At 44.0% G+C, this 18187-nt stretch overlaps 1 protein-coding gene across 1 annotated transcript in view; it reads right to left on the bottom strand.

Moving 5' to 3' along the window:
• Positions 1–398: 398 nt before the first annotated feature.
• Positions 399–18187, bottom strand: part of LOC309555255 (histamine H2 receptor-like) — a gene marked incomplete at both ends in the record, with an annotated part of 196856 nt that continues 179067 nt past the window's right edge. The window contains one exon of the mRNA XM_082257156.1: positions 399–1104. Within this exon, the coding sequence (XP_082113282.1) occupies positions 399–1104 (706 nt within the window). The remainder of the gene's footprint in view (positions 1105–18187) is intronic.

Raw genomic sequence — 18187 nt, 5'->3', positions numbered from 1 at the left:
TCTTTATGGGACTGCCCTTGTAGACAGAGGCACAATCATGCTGGAATAGAAAAATGGCCTTTCCAAACTTTGCTACAACATCGAAATAATACAGTCAACTAAAATGTCATTGTATGCTTTGGAGAGGTGTTCACATACTTTAACCATATACTGTATGTTCAGAGTTAAAACATTTCTGTTATTACAGTTTACTTTATGAGAAACCATAACATGTTTAAAACAGAAGTAAAAATGATTGCAGTACATTTTGTACAGCCCATAGTTTCTGAACCTTAGGAGTCCATATTTCAACTCAAGCTTTAACTGAGGATACAACTCTTACCAAGGGACAATCACCTGGCTTAGTTCAACAAGACAATAATTGCAAGTATAAAAAAACAAGAACTGAAGTCATCTGGTTAGCACTGTGCCGTAGGAGGGCATTTAATGGCTTGTTTGTTCTTCAAGACACAGTTCGATATTGGTAACTTAATATTGTATTCTGGATCTTGAGCTGTTTTAGAAAAGGTTACTATGGAGACCATGTCATCCCCAATGTCCACCTGAGACCTCCAACGTCTACAAATAAGTAGCTTTTTGAGGGCTCTCTGGAAGTCACGATTGAGGAAAGCGTATAACATGGGGTTGATGGTGGAATTACAATATCCGAGCCATGTAATGTACTTAAAGGCATTCACCAGAACTGTGCTGGTGGAACTGCTGCCCTTTGCCGCAATCCAAACATTCAGGACAAAGTATGGAAGCCAGCACATTACAAATACTGAGATAATTATACTCATGGTCCTAGTGGCTTTATTCTCCAGTTGCAAGTTGTTTTGGCGCTTGCTGTTTGGGTGGTAATGGAGGTCCAGCGTCTGGGACACAATACGGGTGGCTTTTAACCTGGAAGCTCTGTAGATAAAGAAATACATGCTGCACATGATCATGAAGGGAATGTAGAAGGCCAAGGAGGAAGCAACAATGGCAAAAGTCCAGTTGGTCACGAAGATGCACTCCTTCCCATTGTCAAAGTCAATCCCAGGGATCTCATTCCAGCCTTGCATGACGGGGAGGAAGGATATCAGTGAAGAGTAGACCCATATCGTTACTGTCATGATGATACACCTGCAAAGTAACCAATATTGTAAGAATGCGTATTAGCCAATTCCTTAACTAATAAAATTATTCATTAACTGATGCTTATAAGAACATCAAAATCACCAAAAGGTTCTATGGCTGTATGAAAACACAAGCAAGCTAACTTAACTTTCAAGCTTTAACAGAAAACTGATTTCACGGCACATCCTTATGTAACACCTAAACATTTCGTTTTAGGTGTTGCAAAATGGAGCATATTTTAATAAATCACAGGACCTTCATACACAAGTCAAAGGTAGAATATTGTAGGCTTTAGGTAAAATGTATTTACAAAGCTAAAACACAACTACAAAACTTCATGGAGTGCTCATAGGTGTGCGCAGCCTATTGCATTAGGGTGTGCACCCTAAAGCTCAAACACACGTGAGTGTGTGTCTACATATATATATGACCTTGGCACATAGATCTCCATGCCGGCACAGTGAAAGAGAAGTATGTAAACACTTCTCTTAAGGCAAAGTTGGTAAGCGGGAGATCTTTCCCATCTTCCTATTGGCACAGAGAGCAAAAATGCTAATGCGCATGGGGTGATTAGGGTGTGCCCGGGCACACCTGGCACACTCTGTGCGCACGCCTATGGGAGTGCTCTTGTAAGCCACACATTCCTGTTGTATTTTTTTGGCTTACTATCAGAAGGCTGAAAATACTGTTTTCAGATCCTCTATAGCCCTATGCAGGGCCGCTGATAGGGGGGGGGGGGGCACCAGCCCTCTTGTAGGGGGCCCGAGCACAAAGGGGGGCCCACACAGAGAGGGGGATTAGTGATGGACAACAAATACAGAAATCTTCCTCCAGCACCTGAATCTGATCTGTCCCTCTCCCTGCTATCAACTTGTATCTGTTGAGAAAGAGACAGTTGTCCCTCACTAATCCCCCTCCCTTGTGTGCCCCCCCCCCCCCCCAGCACTTATCTCTGCTCAGGAGTTTATTTATAAATTGTAACTTTGTTTCTCTCTCTCTGTCTCTCTGATCACTGAGCTCCAACTGCCCAGCCTGTATATTTTTCTCATCTCATCTTCTTTTTTATTTAACCACTTGCCGACTGCCTAACGCCGATCTACGTCGGCAGTCAGCCCCTCACAGGCAAAGTGACGTAGGGCTACGTCACTAGCTTGTGAGGGTCTAGGGAGCGAGCGCGCGCCCCCGGAGGCGCGCTCCCGCGTGGTCACGGACCCCCCCGCGCGTGTGACCGGCGGACCCGATGTCCGCCGGTCACTCGGCGATCGGCGGGGGAGAGGGAGAATGTCAGGCAGCTTGTGTAAACAAGCCACCTGTCATTCTCCTTGCTGTTAGGATACTGATCACTCGGATCTAGTATGTAGATCCGTTGATCAGTGTCCATACAGCTCAAGCCCCAGCCAATCACAGTAGAAAGCACGCCCCTAGGGACACACACAGCCCCTCCCTCCCAAATAAAGTTAACTCCTTCACTACCAGTGTATTTTTACAGTAACAGTGCATATATATAGCACTGATTACTGTAGAAATGTCACTGGTAACCCCAAAAGTGTCAAAAATGTCAGTCAAGGGTCCGATCTGTCCGCCCCAATGTCGCAGTACCGCAAAAAAAATCGCAGATTGCCGCCATTACACGTTAAAAAAAAAAACAACAAAAATGACAGAAATCTTTCCCTTTGTTAGTAAACGCGATAACTTTTGCGCAAACCAATCAAAATACGCTTTTTGCGATTTTTTTTACCAAACATAGGTAGCATAAAACAAATTGGCCGAAAAAGTAAAAAAATTTTGATTTTTAAATTTTTTTTTTGGGGAATTTCATATAAAAAAATGTGAAAAATATTGCTATTTTTGCAAAATTGACGCTCTTTTTTTGTTTATAGCGCGTGATCAAAAAATCGCACAGGTGATCAAATACCACCAAAAGAAAGCTCTGTTTGTGGGAAAAAAAGGACGCCAAATTCGTTTAGGTACAGCGTCGCACGACCGCGCAATTGTCCATTAAAGTCACGCAGTGCCGAATCGCAAAATACCCCCTGGTCGGAATGGGGGTAAAATCTTCCGGGGCTTAAGTGGTTAACATAGTTTTTTTTTTTTTAGATTAACAGGAATTATGCGAGTAATGTTATATTTGTGTCTTCTAATAGTGATTTTGTTGTAATTTTAGCTAAATATATCTTTAATATTTTCTTGGGGGGGCCCTGCCAGGTAGTCTGTACGGGGCCCCGCAATTTCTAACAGCAGCCCTGGCCCTATGGACACCTTTAAGTTTGCCTGTCTGAACTAAGCATCACAGTGCTGTGGTCTCTGGACAGCTGAAAGAACTCTCTTTTTTGCTTGCACATAGCGTACTTTTGTGAGTAGAATGTATGATGTGTTTTTAACAATTTGTCAATAAATACTTTATGGTATTGCACTAAGTCGGTGCGCCCTTCTCTTGTTCTTTACTTTCAGTTTGTGTGGATACCCATCATCCTGAGAGGGCAGCAAGACTTCAGATACTAACAATACAGCCAATGCCTCTTCGGCCTACATGCACCATTTGAGCGCAGGGGACATTTACTTGACTTTACACTTTATGTCACTGCCCCACCTAATACCTGCTCTAAGGATTACTAATGAACATCACTACCCTGATGATGTCTTTCCTGGGCTCTCTCTTTCCTGTAATACCCTTCCCTTTTTTTTTTATCAGCCTACAGGGCAGGCAATACCATTGCAAGCCTGATTTCAACTTAGTATGTTGCAATTTAATATTACAGATTGAAAGCGTAACCCCACTTTTATTGAGAAAAAACATTCCCCTCTGGGTGATCTCTGTACATTACAAGGATTTTAAAGCGGAATTCCGAGCACAAAAACATTTTTTCAATGAACATACCCCCGGGACAGTCAGGGCTAGTACATTCCACAATGGATAGCCTCTGATCTGTCCCGGTTCGCACTTACCTGCAAGAAGAAATACTCACTTATAAAATTTCTTCCACAGCGTTGCCATCTCTGTTGTGGGCAGCTGAAGCCAGCGCAATCCTCTTCTGCGTCCTCTTCCGTGTCTTCTTCTCCCAGAATGCGCCTTCACCGGCCCCGCTCGTCACTTCCGGCGCGGCGCCGCATTCCTACACAGCTTCTGGGCATGCCCAGAAGCTGTTTAGCAGGGAATGCGGCGTCGCACCGGAAGTGACGAGCGGGGCCGGTGCCGTCGCATTGATTCCTGGGAGCGATGGCGTTCAGCTCACAGGAATCATTGCAAACTGGAAGAGACGGCGCGGGCCGCGGCCACAGAGGGAGGAAGTGACAAAAAGTGAGTATTTCTTTCTACAATTACAAGGTAAGTAAAAAAAAAAAAATAATCCTAACTAGCGGATGGGCACAAAATCGATTAGGTCGATTTTGTGCCCGGAACTCCGCTTTAACAAACTCTGTTGCAGATGAAATCCCTGTTTGTTCCTCTGTGCTGAGTGGGTCAAATGGGAGTGGTTTCATAATTAGCTATCAGCTGTGGCAGCTGCAGGGCTCTAATGAGGAAGCTGCTGGGCCTGCATCCCTTTAGACGTGTTCCTATTGGGAGTATCTCACCAAAAGTGACCTTTTTGTTGCAGGGGATGCCAGAAACCTGACTTGTATCAGTGCAGACTTCTGGGAAAATCAGTGAGCCAATCACACAAGCAGGAAAGAGGTTTCTGGGGGGCGTTCTGTACACATTCTGCATACTGAACACCTCCAGGTAGCCATATTGCAATGCACTTTACAGAAAATTACAGAGCAGCAGATTAAAAAGGTAATTTTTAATAACAATCAATTACAATATGACTTGTGTAGCAACTGTATATGCTATATTATTTCTTTTTTTATTTGCTATTTTTTTTTTTCAAATGAAAGTGGAGTTACCCTTTAAGAGCATCAACACTAGCTCATTTATGAGAAATGCATAATTCAGTGTTATTCTATAGATTTGCCTGGAGATTGTTTTTACCTCCATGTCCCCTTTATAGGTCAGCTGTAAGACCCTCGACTTTATAACAGTTTTTTATTTTAACAAAAATGCTTTGAATAAAATACCTGTTTTTATATAAATTTGTCTGGATTGCCTCCAAAATCCCAAATAATGAGATTTAAAATATTGTTACATAGTTACTGTACATAGTAGGTGCGGTTGAATAAAGACAATAGTCCATCCAGTTCAACCTGTGTAGGTGTGTGTGGCTGTAATCATCTCACATAGCCCTGAATGTTCTGATCCTTGAGATGTAAGTCTAAGAGTCTTTTGAAAGCCACCATACTACCCGCAGAAACCACCTCTTGTGGTAGAGAATTCCACAATCTTGTAGCCCTAACAGTAAAGAACCCCCCATGTTGCCTGAGGTTAAAACGCTTCTCCTCTAATCGCATTGTATGCCTTTGAGTCCTCATGCAATCCCTTTGACTGAATAGCTGTTTTTCTATGCCGAGATCCCCATTGAGATATTTATAAATTGCTATCATGTCCCCTCTCAGGCGTCTCTTCTCCAGGGAGAAAAAATCAAGCGATTGCAGACGCTCTTCATAATTAAGGTCCTCCAATCCCCTAATCAGTTTAGACCCTCTTCTTACCTTATTTGCCCTATTATACACCAAAATACTCTAATTTGAGCATCAAGGCAGTGACACAGATGATCATCTTTCACCATCTGATCCTTCAGATTTGATCCTGTTCTTTCAGATTTGCACCCACTAAAAAGGCTCTATACATACACTAGGCAAAGCTAACAGCTTTAGTAGAGGACTGTGACAGAGGCTGAGGCTGCAAGAAAAAATGTCAAATATGTGGCTAAAGGCGTATCTAGAACCATTAGGGCCCCAGTGCAAGAAACCATGAAGGGCCCCTCTGACCACAGGGACCCTTTCCTTCAGTCCCAGGGACCTTCTCTGCGAGCCCTTCCTGCTGATCCCAGGGCCCTTTATAAGCCTTGGTTCACACTGCTGTGGCTTATCATGCGACTTGCGGGGGAGGTTTTCCTGAAACTGGTGCACACAGAATCTGGTGCGGCTGTGCAGAGTAACCAATCAGCTGCTAACTTCAGTGCATTCAATTAAGCTTTGGCAACAAAACCTGGAAGCTGATTGGTTACTATGCACAGCTGCACCAGATTCTGTGTGCACCAGTTTTAGTAAATCTCCCCCATAAAGTCGCATGACAAGTCATAACACACTAATTTCTATGGATGCCTTCTTATCCACTTGCCGACCACCTGCCGCAGGGAGCGCTCCTGGGGACCACTAGACAGTCGCTCTGGGGAGTATAGGGGGTGAGCGTGCACCACTGGCGGCGCGATCCCGCCCCCTACTGATTACTGTAGTAATGTCACTGGTACCCCCAAAAGTGTCAAAAATGTCAGTCAGGGGTCCGATCTGTCCGCCGCAATGTTGCAGTCCCGCAAAAAAACGCAGATCGCCGCCATAAAAAAACAATAAAAATGACATAAATCTTTCCCGTAGTTAGTAGACGCAATAGCTTTTGCACAAACCAATCAAAATACGCTTATTGCGATTTTTTTTTTTTTTTTTTACCAAAAATATGTAGCAGAAAACAAATTGGCCTAAAATGTTAAAATATTTTGATTTTTAAACTTTTTTTTTGGGAATGTCATATAGCAGTATGTGAAAAATATTGTTTTTTTTCAAAATTGTTGCTCTTTTTTTGTTTATAGCACAAAAAATAAAAATCGCAGAGGTGATCAAATACCACCAAAAGAAAGCTCTATTTGTGGGGAAAAAAGGACGTCAATTTCGTTTGGGTACACGACCGCGCAATTGTCCGTTAAAGTAACGCAGTGCAGAAATTTCAAAAAAGGGCTTGGTCAGGAAGGGGGTAAAATCTTCCAGGGGCTGAAGTGGCTAAGGGGGCAAATCCTTCCGGTCCAGAAGTGGTTAATCAATGCAGCTCAAGCCACGGTGACTAAAAAAAAAAAAATTTCTATGACTTTGTTGAGATTTGATTGCCATAGATTGCTATAGTAAATCTCAAAAGTCGCAAGAAAATCACAAGTCCCATGACTTTGAGGTCACAGCAGTGTGACCTGAGCCTTCTAGTCCCACAGTGGGACCTTTTCACATGTTCTGCCGAGGCCCACTTCCTGCCATTTTGGGGCCCTCCCACAGTGGCAGAACGCCAGGGCCTGGTCGCAAATACCACTTTTGTGACCCTGGTAGTTCCACCTCTGGAAGTGGCTATTAACCGCTTGCCGACTGCTCACAGTATATTTACTGCGGCAATCAGCTCCTCACAGGCAGAGCGACGTAGGTCTACGTCGCTAGCCTGTGAGGCTCTGGGGAGCGAGCGCGCCCCGCCGAAGGCGCGCTCCCGCGCGGTCACGGACCCCCCCGCGCTTGTGACCGGCGGACCCGATGTCCGCCGGTCACTCGGCGATCGTTGGGGGAAAGGGAGAAAGGCAGGCGGCTTGTGTAAACAAGCCGCCTGTCATTCTCCCCTGTGTAGAAACAATGATTATACGGTTCTACTATGTAGGTCCTTTGATCATTGTTCCTACAGCTCAAGCCACAGCCAATCACAGTTAGAATCACGCCCCTAGGGACACACACAGCCCCTCCCTCTCAAATAAAGTTAACCCCTTCACTGCCAGTGTATTTTTACAGTAACAGTGCATATGTATAGCACTGATTACTGTAGAAATGTCACTGGTAACCCCAGAAGAGTCAAAAATGTCAGTCAAGGGTCCGATCTGTCTGCCGCAATGTCGCAGTACCGCAAAAAAATCGCAGATCGCTGCCAGTATGCGTTATATAAAACCAACAAAAATGACAAAGATCTTTCCCTTTGTTAGTAAACGCGATAACTTTTGCGCAAACCAATCAAAATACGCTTTTTGCGATTTTTTTTACCAAACATATGTAGCATAAAACAAATTGGCCGAAAATGTTAAAAAACTTTGATTTTTACATTTTTTTGGGGGGGAATTTCATATAAAAAAATTTGAAAAATATTGTTATTTTTGTAAAATTGTCACTCTATTTTTGTTTATAGCGCATGATCAAAAAATCGCACAGGTGATCAAATACCACCAAAAGAAAGCTCTGTTTGTGGAGAAAAAAGGACGTCAAATTTGTTTAGGTACAGCGTCGCACGACCGCGCAATTATCCGTTAAAATCACGCAGTGCCGAATCACAAAATAGGCCCTGGTCAGGAAGGGGGTAAAATCTTCCGGGGCTTAAAAAGTAATTTTTTTCTCTTTCGGTAATGTTGTGTAGCTATTACAATGCATCTGACTTTAATACAGCTGGCCATTATATGAAGGAGTAGCTGTCCCTCCATGTTCCTCCATTTATTCTTGTGATAGAAGCACTGAGCAACCTCTTCAGTTAGCAGATGTGCTGATAACTCCATGTTTGATTATTTACTCTGATTATCTAATCTATATGAAGTCTGATCATCCTGGTAAGATTTTCTATATACGTCCATTTTACTATGTAACCCAATATTGATACATTCACAGACTAAAGTAGAAACAAGCCTTGGTTTCTAATGAGACGCTGAGGACAAGGAAATCTGTTGTTTATGCCAGTTAAATGAAGTGGTTCTAATTACGTAGACTGGTATTATTCTAAATGACTCAATGAATGACTATGAGATATTTTCATACACCTGCTGCTTGCCAAGTAGCCTGAACAGCATTCAGATGAATAGCAGGAAACAACAGATGGCACATGAAATTTTGAGCAGATAATATAGGGCCCAGAACAGGAGTCAGGGTTGAGGTCCATGAACAGACAGCCTCGAAGGCCTACTTTAACCACTTCTGGACCGGAAGGTTTTCCCCCTTAACCACTTAAGCCCCGGAGGATTTGGCTGCTCAAAGACCAGGGGGTATTTTGCGATTCGGCACTGTGTGACTTTAATGGACAATTACGCGGTCGTGCGGTGCTGTACCCAAATGAAATTGACGTCCTTTTTTCCCCACAAACCGAGCTTTCTTTTGGTGGTATTTGATCACCTGTGCGATTTTTACTTTTTGCGCTATAAACAAAAAAAGAGGGACAATTTTGAAAAAATAACAATATTTTTCACATTTTTTTTATATGAAATTCCCCAAAAAAAAGTAAAAATCAAATTTTTTTTTAACTTTTTAGGCCAATTTGTTTTCTGCTACATATTTTTGCTAAAAAAAAAATCGCAATAAGCGTATTTCGATTGGTTTGCGCAAAAGTTATTGCGTTTACTAACAAAGGGAAAGATTTTTGTCATTTTTATTGTTTTTTTTTAACGAGTAATGGCGGCGATCTGCGATTTTTTTTTGCGGGACTGCGACATTGCGGCGGACAGATCGGATCCTTGACTGACATTTTTGACACTTTTGGGAGTACCAGTGACATTACTACAGTAATCAGGGCTATACATATGCACTGTTACTGTAAAAATGACACTGGCAGGGAAGGGGTTAACTTTATTGGAGATGCAGGGGTTAAATGTGTCCCTAGGGGCGTGCTTCTAACTATAAAGGGGTGTGGCTTTTCATGTAACCACAGAGACATACGATCCTACATAGCAGGATCGTGTAGTCTCTGCAGTTACACCAGGGAGAATGACAGGCGGCTTTGTTTACATTAGCCGCCTGCCTTTCTCCCTCTGCAGTGGACGATCGCGAGTGACCGGCGGACATCGGGTCTGCCGGTCACACGTGCGGACTTGTCAGGGAACGAGCTCACCCCCTATTGGCTCGCGGGCGAGTGACATATATATATGTCACTTTGCCCAGGAGGGAACAGACAAGGACTCACTGCTTAAGGTCGTGTAATTGCCTGATGACTCACACAGGTGCATGCCCCGGCTCGCCTCCGTGAAAACTTGATAAAGGAAAAGGAATTGGCAGCATTCCGGGTTGAGTCAAAATCCAGATTTATTGACTGGACATCCAAATAATGACAATCGTGACAAGGTAGACGCGTTTCACACACTGACTGTGTGCTTAATCATTATCAATGATTAAGCACACAGTCAGTGTGTGAAACGCGTCTACCTTGTCACGATTGTCATTATTTGGATGTCCAGTCAATAAATCTGGATTTTGACTCAACCCGGAGTGCTGCCAATTCCTTTTCCTTTGCCCAGGAGGGGCTGACCGCCGCAGTAAGTGTACTTACGGCGGTCGGCAAGTGTGTGAATTTAGAACACACTCTGCAAATTCCTGAGGCAAGAGTCTGCAGATGCCTGTGGCTGAAATGACAGGCGTGTGTTACCGTGCGCAAAGCCAGTGATTACGCGTACTGATCGTGGCTGGGTGCAAAAAGACTGTATCCAGCCACCATCATCTGTCCCTAACTGCAGGTATTTGCCTGATATGCAAACAGTCATAGACCGCTGTGGCCGCTCAGCTCATAGAATGCGATGATAGGCAGACGTAACTCTTGCACACTGCTATTTGTAATTAATGGTTTCATTCACACAAACACATAGCATATCCTGTAAATTCCATGCCAAGAATCTGTAGAGTTCAGCAGATGGAATGACAGGTGAATGCAAAGAGCTGCAGCCGCTCAGCCCCTACATTGCAATGACCGGCTGACAATGGCCACAGCCAGTGATTACGGTGAAAGTGGCTGGAAGCTCACAGAGAGTATCCAACCAGGATCACCTGTCACTAACTGCAGGTAATTACTGACTGTGCAAACTGGCACGGATAGCTGTGGCATTGCATTGTACAGGCTGAGAGGCTGCAGCACTTTGAACTCGCCTGTCATTCCAGCCGCAGAAATCTGCAGATTCTTAGGCCTCTTTCACACAGGCGGACCGTTCAGATCCGCCTGTCCGTTTTTTTGGCGGATCTGAACGGTCCCCCCATGCATTCCTATGGGGCATCGGATGGCAGCGGACACATGTCCGCTGACATCCGACCCGATCCGATCCGTCAAATCTGGACGGATGGAAACCCTATTTTCCATCCGTCCAGCGGATCGGATCGGATGGGATCGGATGAGAACGGACTGACGGTCTGTTGACATCCGATTTCCCCCATAGAGATGCATGGGGAACTGTCAGCTATGTCTCCGCACACAGCACGGAGACACAGCTGTCCTCCTGCTGCTCAGCGGGGGATTGGCGGCTCGATCCCCCGCTGAGAAAAACGGACTCCGTCCAACGGACGGAGTGTGTGAAAGAGCCCTTACTGCTGGAATTTGCAGGGTTTGCTAATTGCCCCTGTCAATATAGCCTAAGACTGGCCATGAATTATACACTTTTCTTGTACAATTCTCCTTTAGAATTACCAAAACCATATAATATCAGACCAAACCTAAGCCCTTCAATTTGTATTGCAAAACATAGTTGAAGGTAAATTTAGAGGGAAATTAAAAAAAATAAATGTTATAATGTATAGCCAGCTTAAGGGTTTACATCTACTGTCTGTTCCTAAGCCCCAAATTAATCCTTTCCTATGCAGTTTCTCAGCAGCACTTTCTACAATTTCCCTATCACCGCTAAAGCACCTTGTCAGTATATACAGTAGCTGTTGTGACATCACCCTTTTTAATGAGGGGGCTGCCTTATCCAAAAGCCCCCCTATTGTACCTTCTATGCCAGTTGACCTACTGTATGTTAAATAGACAGGAAGTACATTATGGACTGCCTCCCTGGGAGGAGCTACAGCAGTGATGCCATCATGCCCGCCAGGATGCTGCATGTGTTGAACTGTATATCATGTTAGTTTTCTCCTGCTTGTTGTAAGTAGTTTTAACCTTTATAAAAAATGTGAACTTTTAATGCTACACTATGAGTTTCTCCTCTTTTTCCCCTTCAAATAGAGTACACTGCTGGACCGTTTTTCACTGCATGATCTATCCATCTTGGAACCCTTGCTCTTGGCATCCATCTGTTCCATAGGGATATTGGGTTTAGGCGCAGTTATATTTCCACCTTGGGTCCCAGTGGCTGATTGTGGATTATTCTGTTTGCTTGGTTTTGTCCATTTTGGAATCCTGGCATCCATCCATCCATCCCATTGGGATATTGGGATAAGACTCAGCCTGACCTCCATCCTGGGGTCTTAATAGCTGGTAAACTGGTAAGAGGCTAGTGAATAGGGTGTGCACTGTCTGGGTTTAAAGAATCCTTCTTCATCAACTTTTGGAGCACTGCAATTTGTTAAGACTTAAATGTTTGAAACACCCACCTAGGTAGGTGCTAGAAGAGTGTATAGTTTTTGGGTCTTTCTGCTTACCAGGAAGATTTTCAGGTACATTTATATTGCTCTCTGCCTACCAGGGAGCAGGATCTATTGATAGGGTCTGCTCATGGTGCTCAGGTGCTGCTTAGCTTGTCTGAATGTTTCACACTGGTCTAATAGGGAGGCATATTGGACAGTGGGAGGAAACCTGACAAGTGAGGGCACATGCATTGTTACAGCCCTGGCCATTGGCAGATAAAAGTGCCTCAATGCATGCTGGGTGACTGTATAAATGCCAAGGGCACATGTGCTCGGGGTCTTCGACTAGAGAGCGGGGTCCTGGAAGGGGGGGAGGCTGCCCCTCCTCTGTAGAAGCTGCCATGTGGCCTTGGGTAGTTGACCTGACGGTCAGAGAGCCAGAGAGAAGCTGAACCCTTGGAGAACCTGGAGAGGTCCTGCAGAGCTGACTGGAAAGGAGACACCAGGAAGGATCTAATTCTTCCTACTGTGAGTACAGATCTGTGTCATGGGGCCTGTCCTGTGAGGGAAATCCCTTCAACTAGAAGAGTCAGCGAACAGGTGTCAGTAAAGGGGATGCTAGAGAATGTCCTGAAGATAATGTAGTTGCATCAAGTCTGCTGCTAGAGAGAGCAAGAAGACTTAATTCTTCCATACAAGTGGCAGTATGGTTAAAGCAGCGTGTCTGCTTCCAGAAGTAATCTGGTGAGGCCAAGTGAGAGTTGTCCTTATCTACTGTGAATAGCTCAGTTGGAGTATCCCACTATTCCCTTCTCCCATCCAAGTTAAATAATAAATGCAAAAAAAACAAATACCCTGGACTGTTTATTGAGTAACAAGCAAAGGGGTGTAAGGAGGGATAAGTGAAAAACCCCCAGCAACTGTCTGCAGGTAACCAGAGGAAGGCCCAAGAAGTCATCACACAGCAAGCCCCGCTGGGACAGTGCTACATGTTTATATGAACTTTTTTTGCACTGAAGCACTTTATTTCCTGAACTTTATGGATTGTTTATGAATTTAAAATTCTTGCATTTATAGGATGGAGCAGTGAACCTCAAATATGCAGGGTTTGCCTAAAATCGATGAGGATGTGGCCTTCAAACCTAATCTCTAGTTCAACATTTTTTACCTAAGGTGAAGATGGAAAAAAGTATTTTAGGTACCCCCTCTTTACCATTGTACACACTTCGCTGTGTGGAGCCTAATGGATTGCTGACCACATACTTCTCCACTGGCTTTTAGATTCAAATGTTATAACAGGCAACTGTCTAATTATCTATTACTGTATCTATTATGTCTGAGTGCTATTAAAGACATATATTACATCGCTATGAGTGACACCTTGAACTGTGATGTCCCCTATGACAGTGTATTATTTCTATGACAGCATGTTATTAGGACAAGGTTCTTTCAAGTTTATAATGGCCCCTGCCTATCCTCTTATGTCTCTGCAGCCAGTTCTACGTTGTCTGAAGTCGCACTCTCAAGACTAGCAATTTCCCAACATCAGCTACTGATCGGTCTACTAAAAGTGTCCTGGCCAGCCTAAAACCTTCCCCAGTACACGGAACCTGAACACGTCAGAGCCTGGGCTAATGCAGTATGAATAACTGGAGCAGGAGATGGATGAACACTGAAGAAACCACTCCTGTCCTCTTTGCCATTTTTTATGGTGTAAAGTGGATGCTTGGAATGAAAAAAGATCTATCATTTTCAAATTCTATTGCCAATTGTGCATCCAGAACCACAAATCTACAGTATATAAGGATACAGCTACTAATTAATTTTTTTATTTTCTAGTCTTTTTAGCCCTCATCAGTGCTAAAAATAGATAGAGACACAGCTTTTATAAAGAAGGCAAATTATAAAATATGAGCAGCTAAGCTCCGCAGTATGTGTCCAGAAAGATCTTATCCCCATACTTCCAACACTTATATGAAATTATCTACCAGGAACTCAACAAACAATGGGAATACAAAATTGTATAATGCAGCTGTATCTAAGAGGAAGAAGTATACAAAAGTGCACTCTTGTATGCCCATAGTTACAATGTAAGGGCCATTACCTGGATACCACTTGTACAGTATGTTTGTATGGATCATTTCATATTCAGAATACCAGTTAATGGTAAGGATTCCAAAGAAACTGAAAAAGCCCAGCACTAAAATATTTAGAGCGAGATAAGGAGAGAGAGCGCAAGAAGCAAAAAGAGAAAAGAAGAGCACATAAAGAAAGAACAAATGTATAAAAGTGATCTACAGTCAAACATGTGTGCCTCTTCTGTTATTCTTCTGCAAGGCTCTACTAAGGTTCATATTGTTGGAGATACAACAGCTTTCAGCTTAGCAAATTAACTGCAGTTCACAAATAGGACACTAGGTGTCGCTAATGCTCAGTGATATGCTATGCATTATCTATGATGTGTTGTAATATCCTGTACACTGTACTGAACTTGTTGGTTATCTCTTCCTGTCTGTTGTTCTTATTACAATGAGGTGACATGCTTGATTTCTGTGTTATGTTCCAATAAAGAAGCCAGTTCCTGTTCACTCCCCAATGTCTGATCTGAATGGACTCCGCTGCACCCAGTGATCACACTCTGCAACACATATTAAGGAAGCTTTCATACTAAGCACAAATAATAATGCCAGTACATGCACCAACAAAACATTAATTTGGTACAGCTGCTGTACCAGATATGTACTAGATGGGCAAAGGTTTGAGCACACTTGAGGATAGCACCTATATAAACTTGCTAGTCAAGGCACTGACAAAAAACTGCTGTTGCTTTAATTTATCACTGCTGCAGGACCCAATAATGCCGATGTAGCACCCACTTTTTATAGGATGCTAGGTAAATCTAGTTTGACTGGTTCACTTTGTATGCAGAAGAGCAGTGATCAGTTGCTTTGGTCTGCTCATGGTTTTACAGGTTGCGGATTTGATTGTTTAACTCTGTCTCTGAGAGAAGCTTCTAGAGGTTAGGGTGCAAAAATTCAAGTGACTGGCCTAAGCATTTACTATGCCCTGGCGAATCTCTGGGAAAAATGTGCCTAGAAGGTGGTTAGAAAGGTGGTAAATAGCCTGAAGCCCAGAAGAGACTGTTCTTTTCCCCGTCAGGGATCATTCTGTGAGCTTGAGGGAGCTGCTTTCCCCTGAGACACTTTTGGACTGAGTTGCTGTTCTGCTGGGCCTTGGCTGTTGCTGGGCTGGAGGCTCGGGATTATCCTTAATCTGAGTACTGGACCTCTCTACCAGGGGATCGAGTCTGCAGATGTAGTCATTTTGGGAATTGTGAGTAAAAGTTCCTGACTGACTCCCTGCAACTGTACAACACCCTAAAATCATTTGCCTCATGGTTCGCAGCGGCAAGGTTTTTGGCTATTCCCAAAGCTATCTCATGATCCCCAGCTATGAGACTTTAAATGAATCTGAAGCTGTCTCATGGTCCCAAGCTATGGGACTTTCACCTCTTGCCGACTGTGCTATAGCTGAATGACAGCTAAAGCACAGTCGCATATTACCAGGAGGGCATATATTGACGACCTCTTAGAACCCTGAACTCCTTCACGAATGCGCTATAGCTGATTGACGGCTACAGCATGGCCGCACTTTGCCGGGAGGCCGTCATATGACATCCTCACGTGCCTACGCTGCCTGCGCCACCCCCCTGCGGCACGCATTAGCAGTGATCGCTGAGTCTTCGGATGCAGATGATCACAGATTGGGCTAAAGAGCCAATCATGGTGGCCCTTTACCACACGATCAGCTGTGTCCAATCACAGCTGATCATGGATGTAAACAGGATTTGCCGGTTATTGGTAATCCTCCCCCTCACGCTGATGTGAGGAGAGGAGAGGAGAGCAGAAAACCGGCAAATTCACACAGGAGACATCTGCCCTGACAGTCAGGGCATTGATCAACAGTGACCTGATGATCAGTGCAGCCCCACCAGTGCCGCCTAACAGTGCCGCCTAACAGTGCCGCATATCAGAGCCCATCAGTAAAGGAGTAAAGTAATTTGCACTGCAGCCTAAGGGAACTACTGACAAAAAACTGCCCTAAGTGCTGCATTGAATTGCCTTGATGGTATCTTACTGTTAATGATTCTGTGCGTAGTGTAGGTCTTACTATTGCCTGAGTGCGTACACTAAAACCAGGGCCAGGACCAGGGGTGGGTAGGAGGGATGGCTGCCCAGGGCGCTATGGTATCATGTGAAGTGGAGGGGCACCACAAGGAGAATGGGGGGGGGTTTGTGTTAGAAGGGGTATTTTGGGGGGCAGTAGGGAGTATTAGAAGGGGAAAATTGAGGTAGAGGATTTGTGCTAGGAGGAGTGATTTTTTTTTTGGGGGGGGACTTGTGCTGAGAGGGGGGATTTCAGCGGGGGGGGGGGGGGATAGATTTATAGTGGGAGGAGAGGGAATTTATGCTTAGGGGGTAAGCTTGCAGATTAGTGCTCAGATGACCTTGTCCCAGCACTGAGTGAAACCCTTTTATTGTACTGCTCCCTGTATAGTGATGACCTAGGTACATGACACCTACATTACACCTATAAATGCGAATAATGCTTCTAATATATACAATAATAAATCTATCTTATAGTATATCTAAAGCTAAAACTTTTTATTTTTTGTATTACCCTACTGGGAACAGTAGAGTAATTCAAAGCGAGGCAAAGTGAGAAGAAATCTTTACAAAGTAATGGGAAATTCCATCTTTGACATTGGGGGTGGATTTACTAAAGGCAAGTGCAAGTCCAGTTGCTCCCAGAGCTTAGAAAATGTGGGCGGGCTCTGATGACTTCCATTATCCAATCAAAAATGCTGTTTTTTTAATATGCCTTGCATGTGATTGGGTATTCTCTGCAAAGTGAAGCTTCATCTCATTGACTAAGCTCTGGAGCATTTGCAAAATGCACTTTAGTAAACCCACCCCTGCGAGTCAATCATCCCTCAGTTCCTATTATTGTTTCAACTATAACATTTTTAAATTTGGATAACTTCCTTTCCCAGTAACAATGGTCTCCGGGATAAACAGGTGAATCTTCCTAGATGGGGACATTGGCAGCAGTAAAAACGTGACAAGGGTTTTGGCTTTAGATATGCTTTAACTCTCCCCTAATCACCTGCAAGTCAGATGTTAGAATAATGCCTCGTACACACGTACCGTTCGTCGGCCGACCGATCGGCCATCTTTTGTCCAGGGCTGTCCTGTTCCGCTGAAAAGTGCAAAAGACTGCACACGAATTTTGTCCGCCGACTGCAGAAGTGATGTCATGTGATGGTTAACTTTCCCTGTGTTTTTTCTTCTCTGAGCATGCCCAGTCTTGCAAATCTGCTGATTGTCGGCCGAATTCCGTACTGACTGGCGAACAATCGGCCGTTCTGGTGTTGGCCAACAAAAATTTTAATGCTTGCACGACAGATTCTGTTCGGCCGAAAATGCGCTGTCGGCTGTCGGAAGCATCATACTAAAAAGCCTACAATCAGCCGATCGGTCGTCGGCCGAATATTTACGGCCAACAATCGGTACGTGTGTACGGGGCATAAGAGTGGCGGTATCAATACTGTGCACCAATAAGGGACTATTGCATGTCACAATGATGTCACCCTAACATCATACAGGCACTGGGGGCTAGTTAAAGAGATCACCCCTCTCTATGTGTCCTGTTTACCATTTTCATTGAAAGTGAAAGTAAAACAAAAATCCCAAATTTTGGGTTGTCCCCATAAAAAAAGGGGGAAATCTTCCAATGGGGACACTGGTTCTGGTGACATGGGGGTCCCCAAGGAATTCCCTTAATTTTCAGGGATTTTCTCTCAGTTCTTGTTTGGCTATGAGACAGGAAGTGAAGGGAAATCTCCACAATAGGACACAGATGGCAGAAGAAAAATCTGACAGGGGTTATAACCCTCCCT

This window comes from Pelophylax lessonae (assembly GCF_965119305.1).
Source record: "Pelophylax lessonae genome assembly, chromosome: 1".
Lineage (NCBI taxonomy): Eukaryota > Metazoa > Chordata > Amphibia > Anura > Ranidae > Pelophylax > Pelophylax lessonae.
The sequence above is the reverse complement of the archived record's forward strand: the minus strand, read 5'-3'. Positions and strand labels throughout refer to the sequence as shown.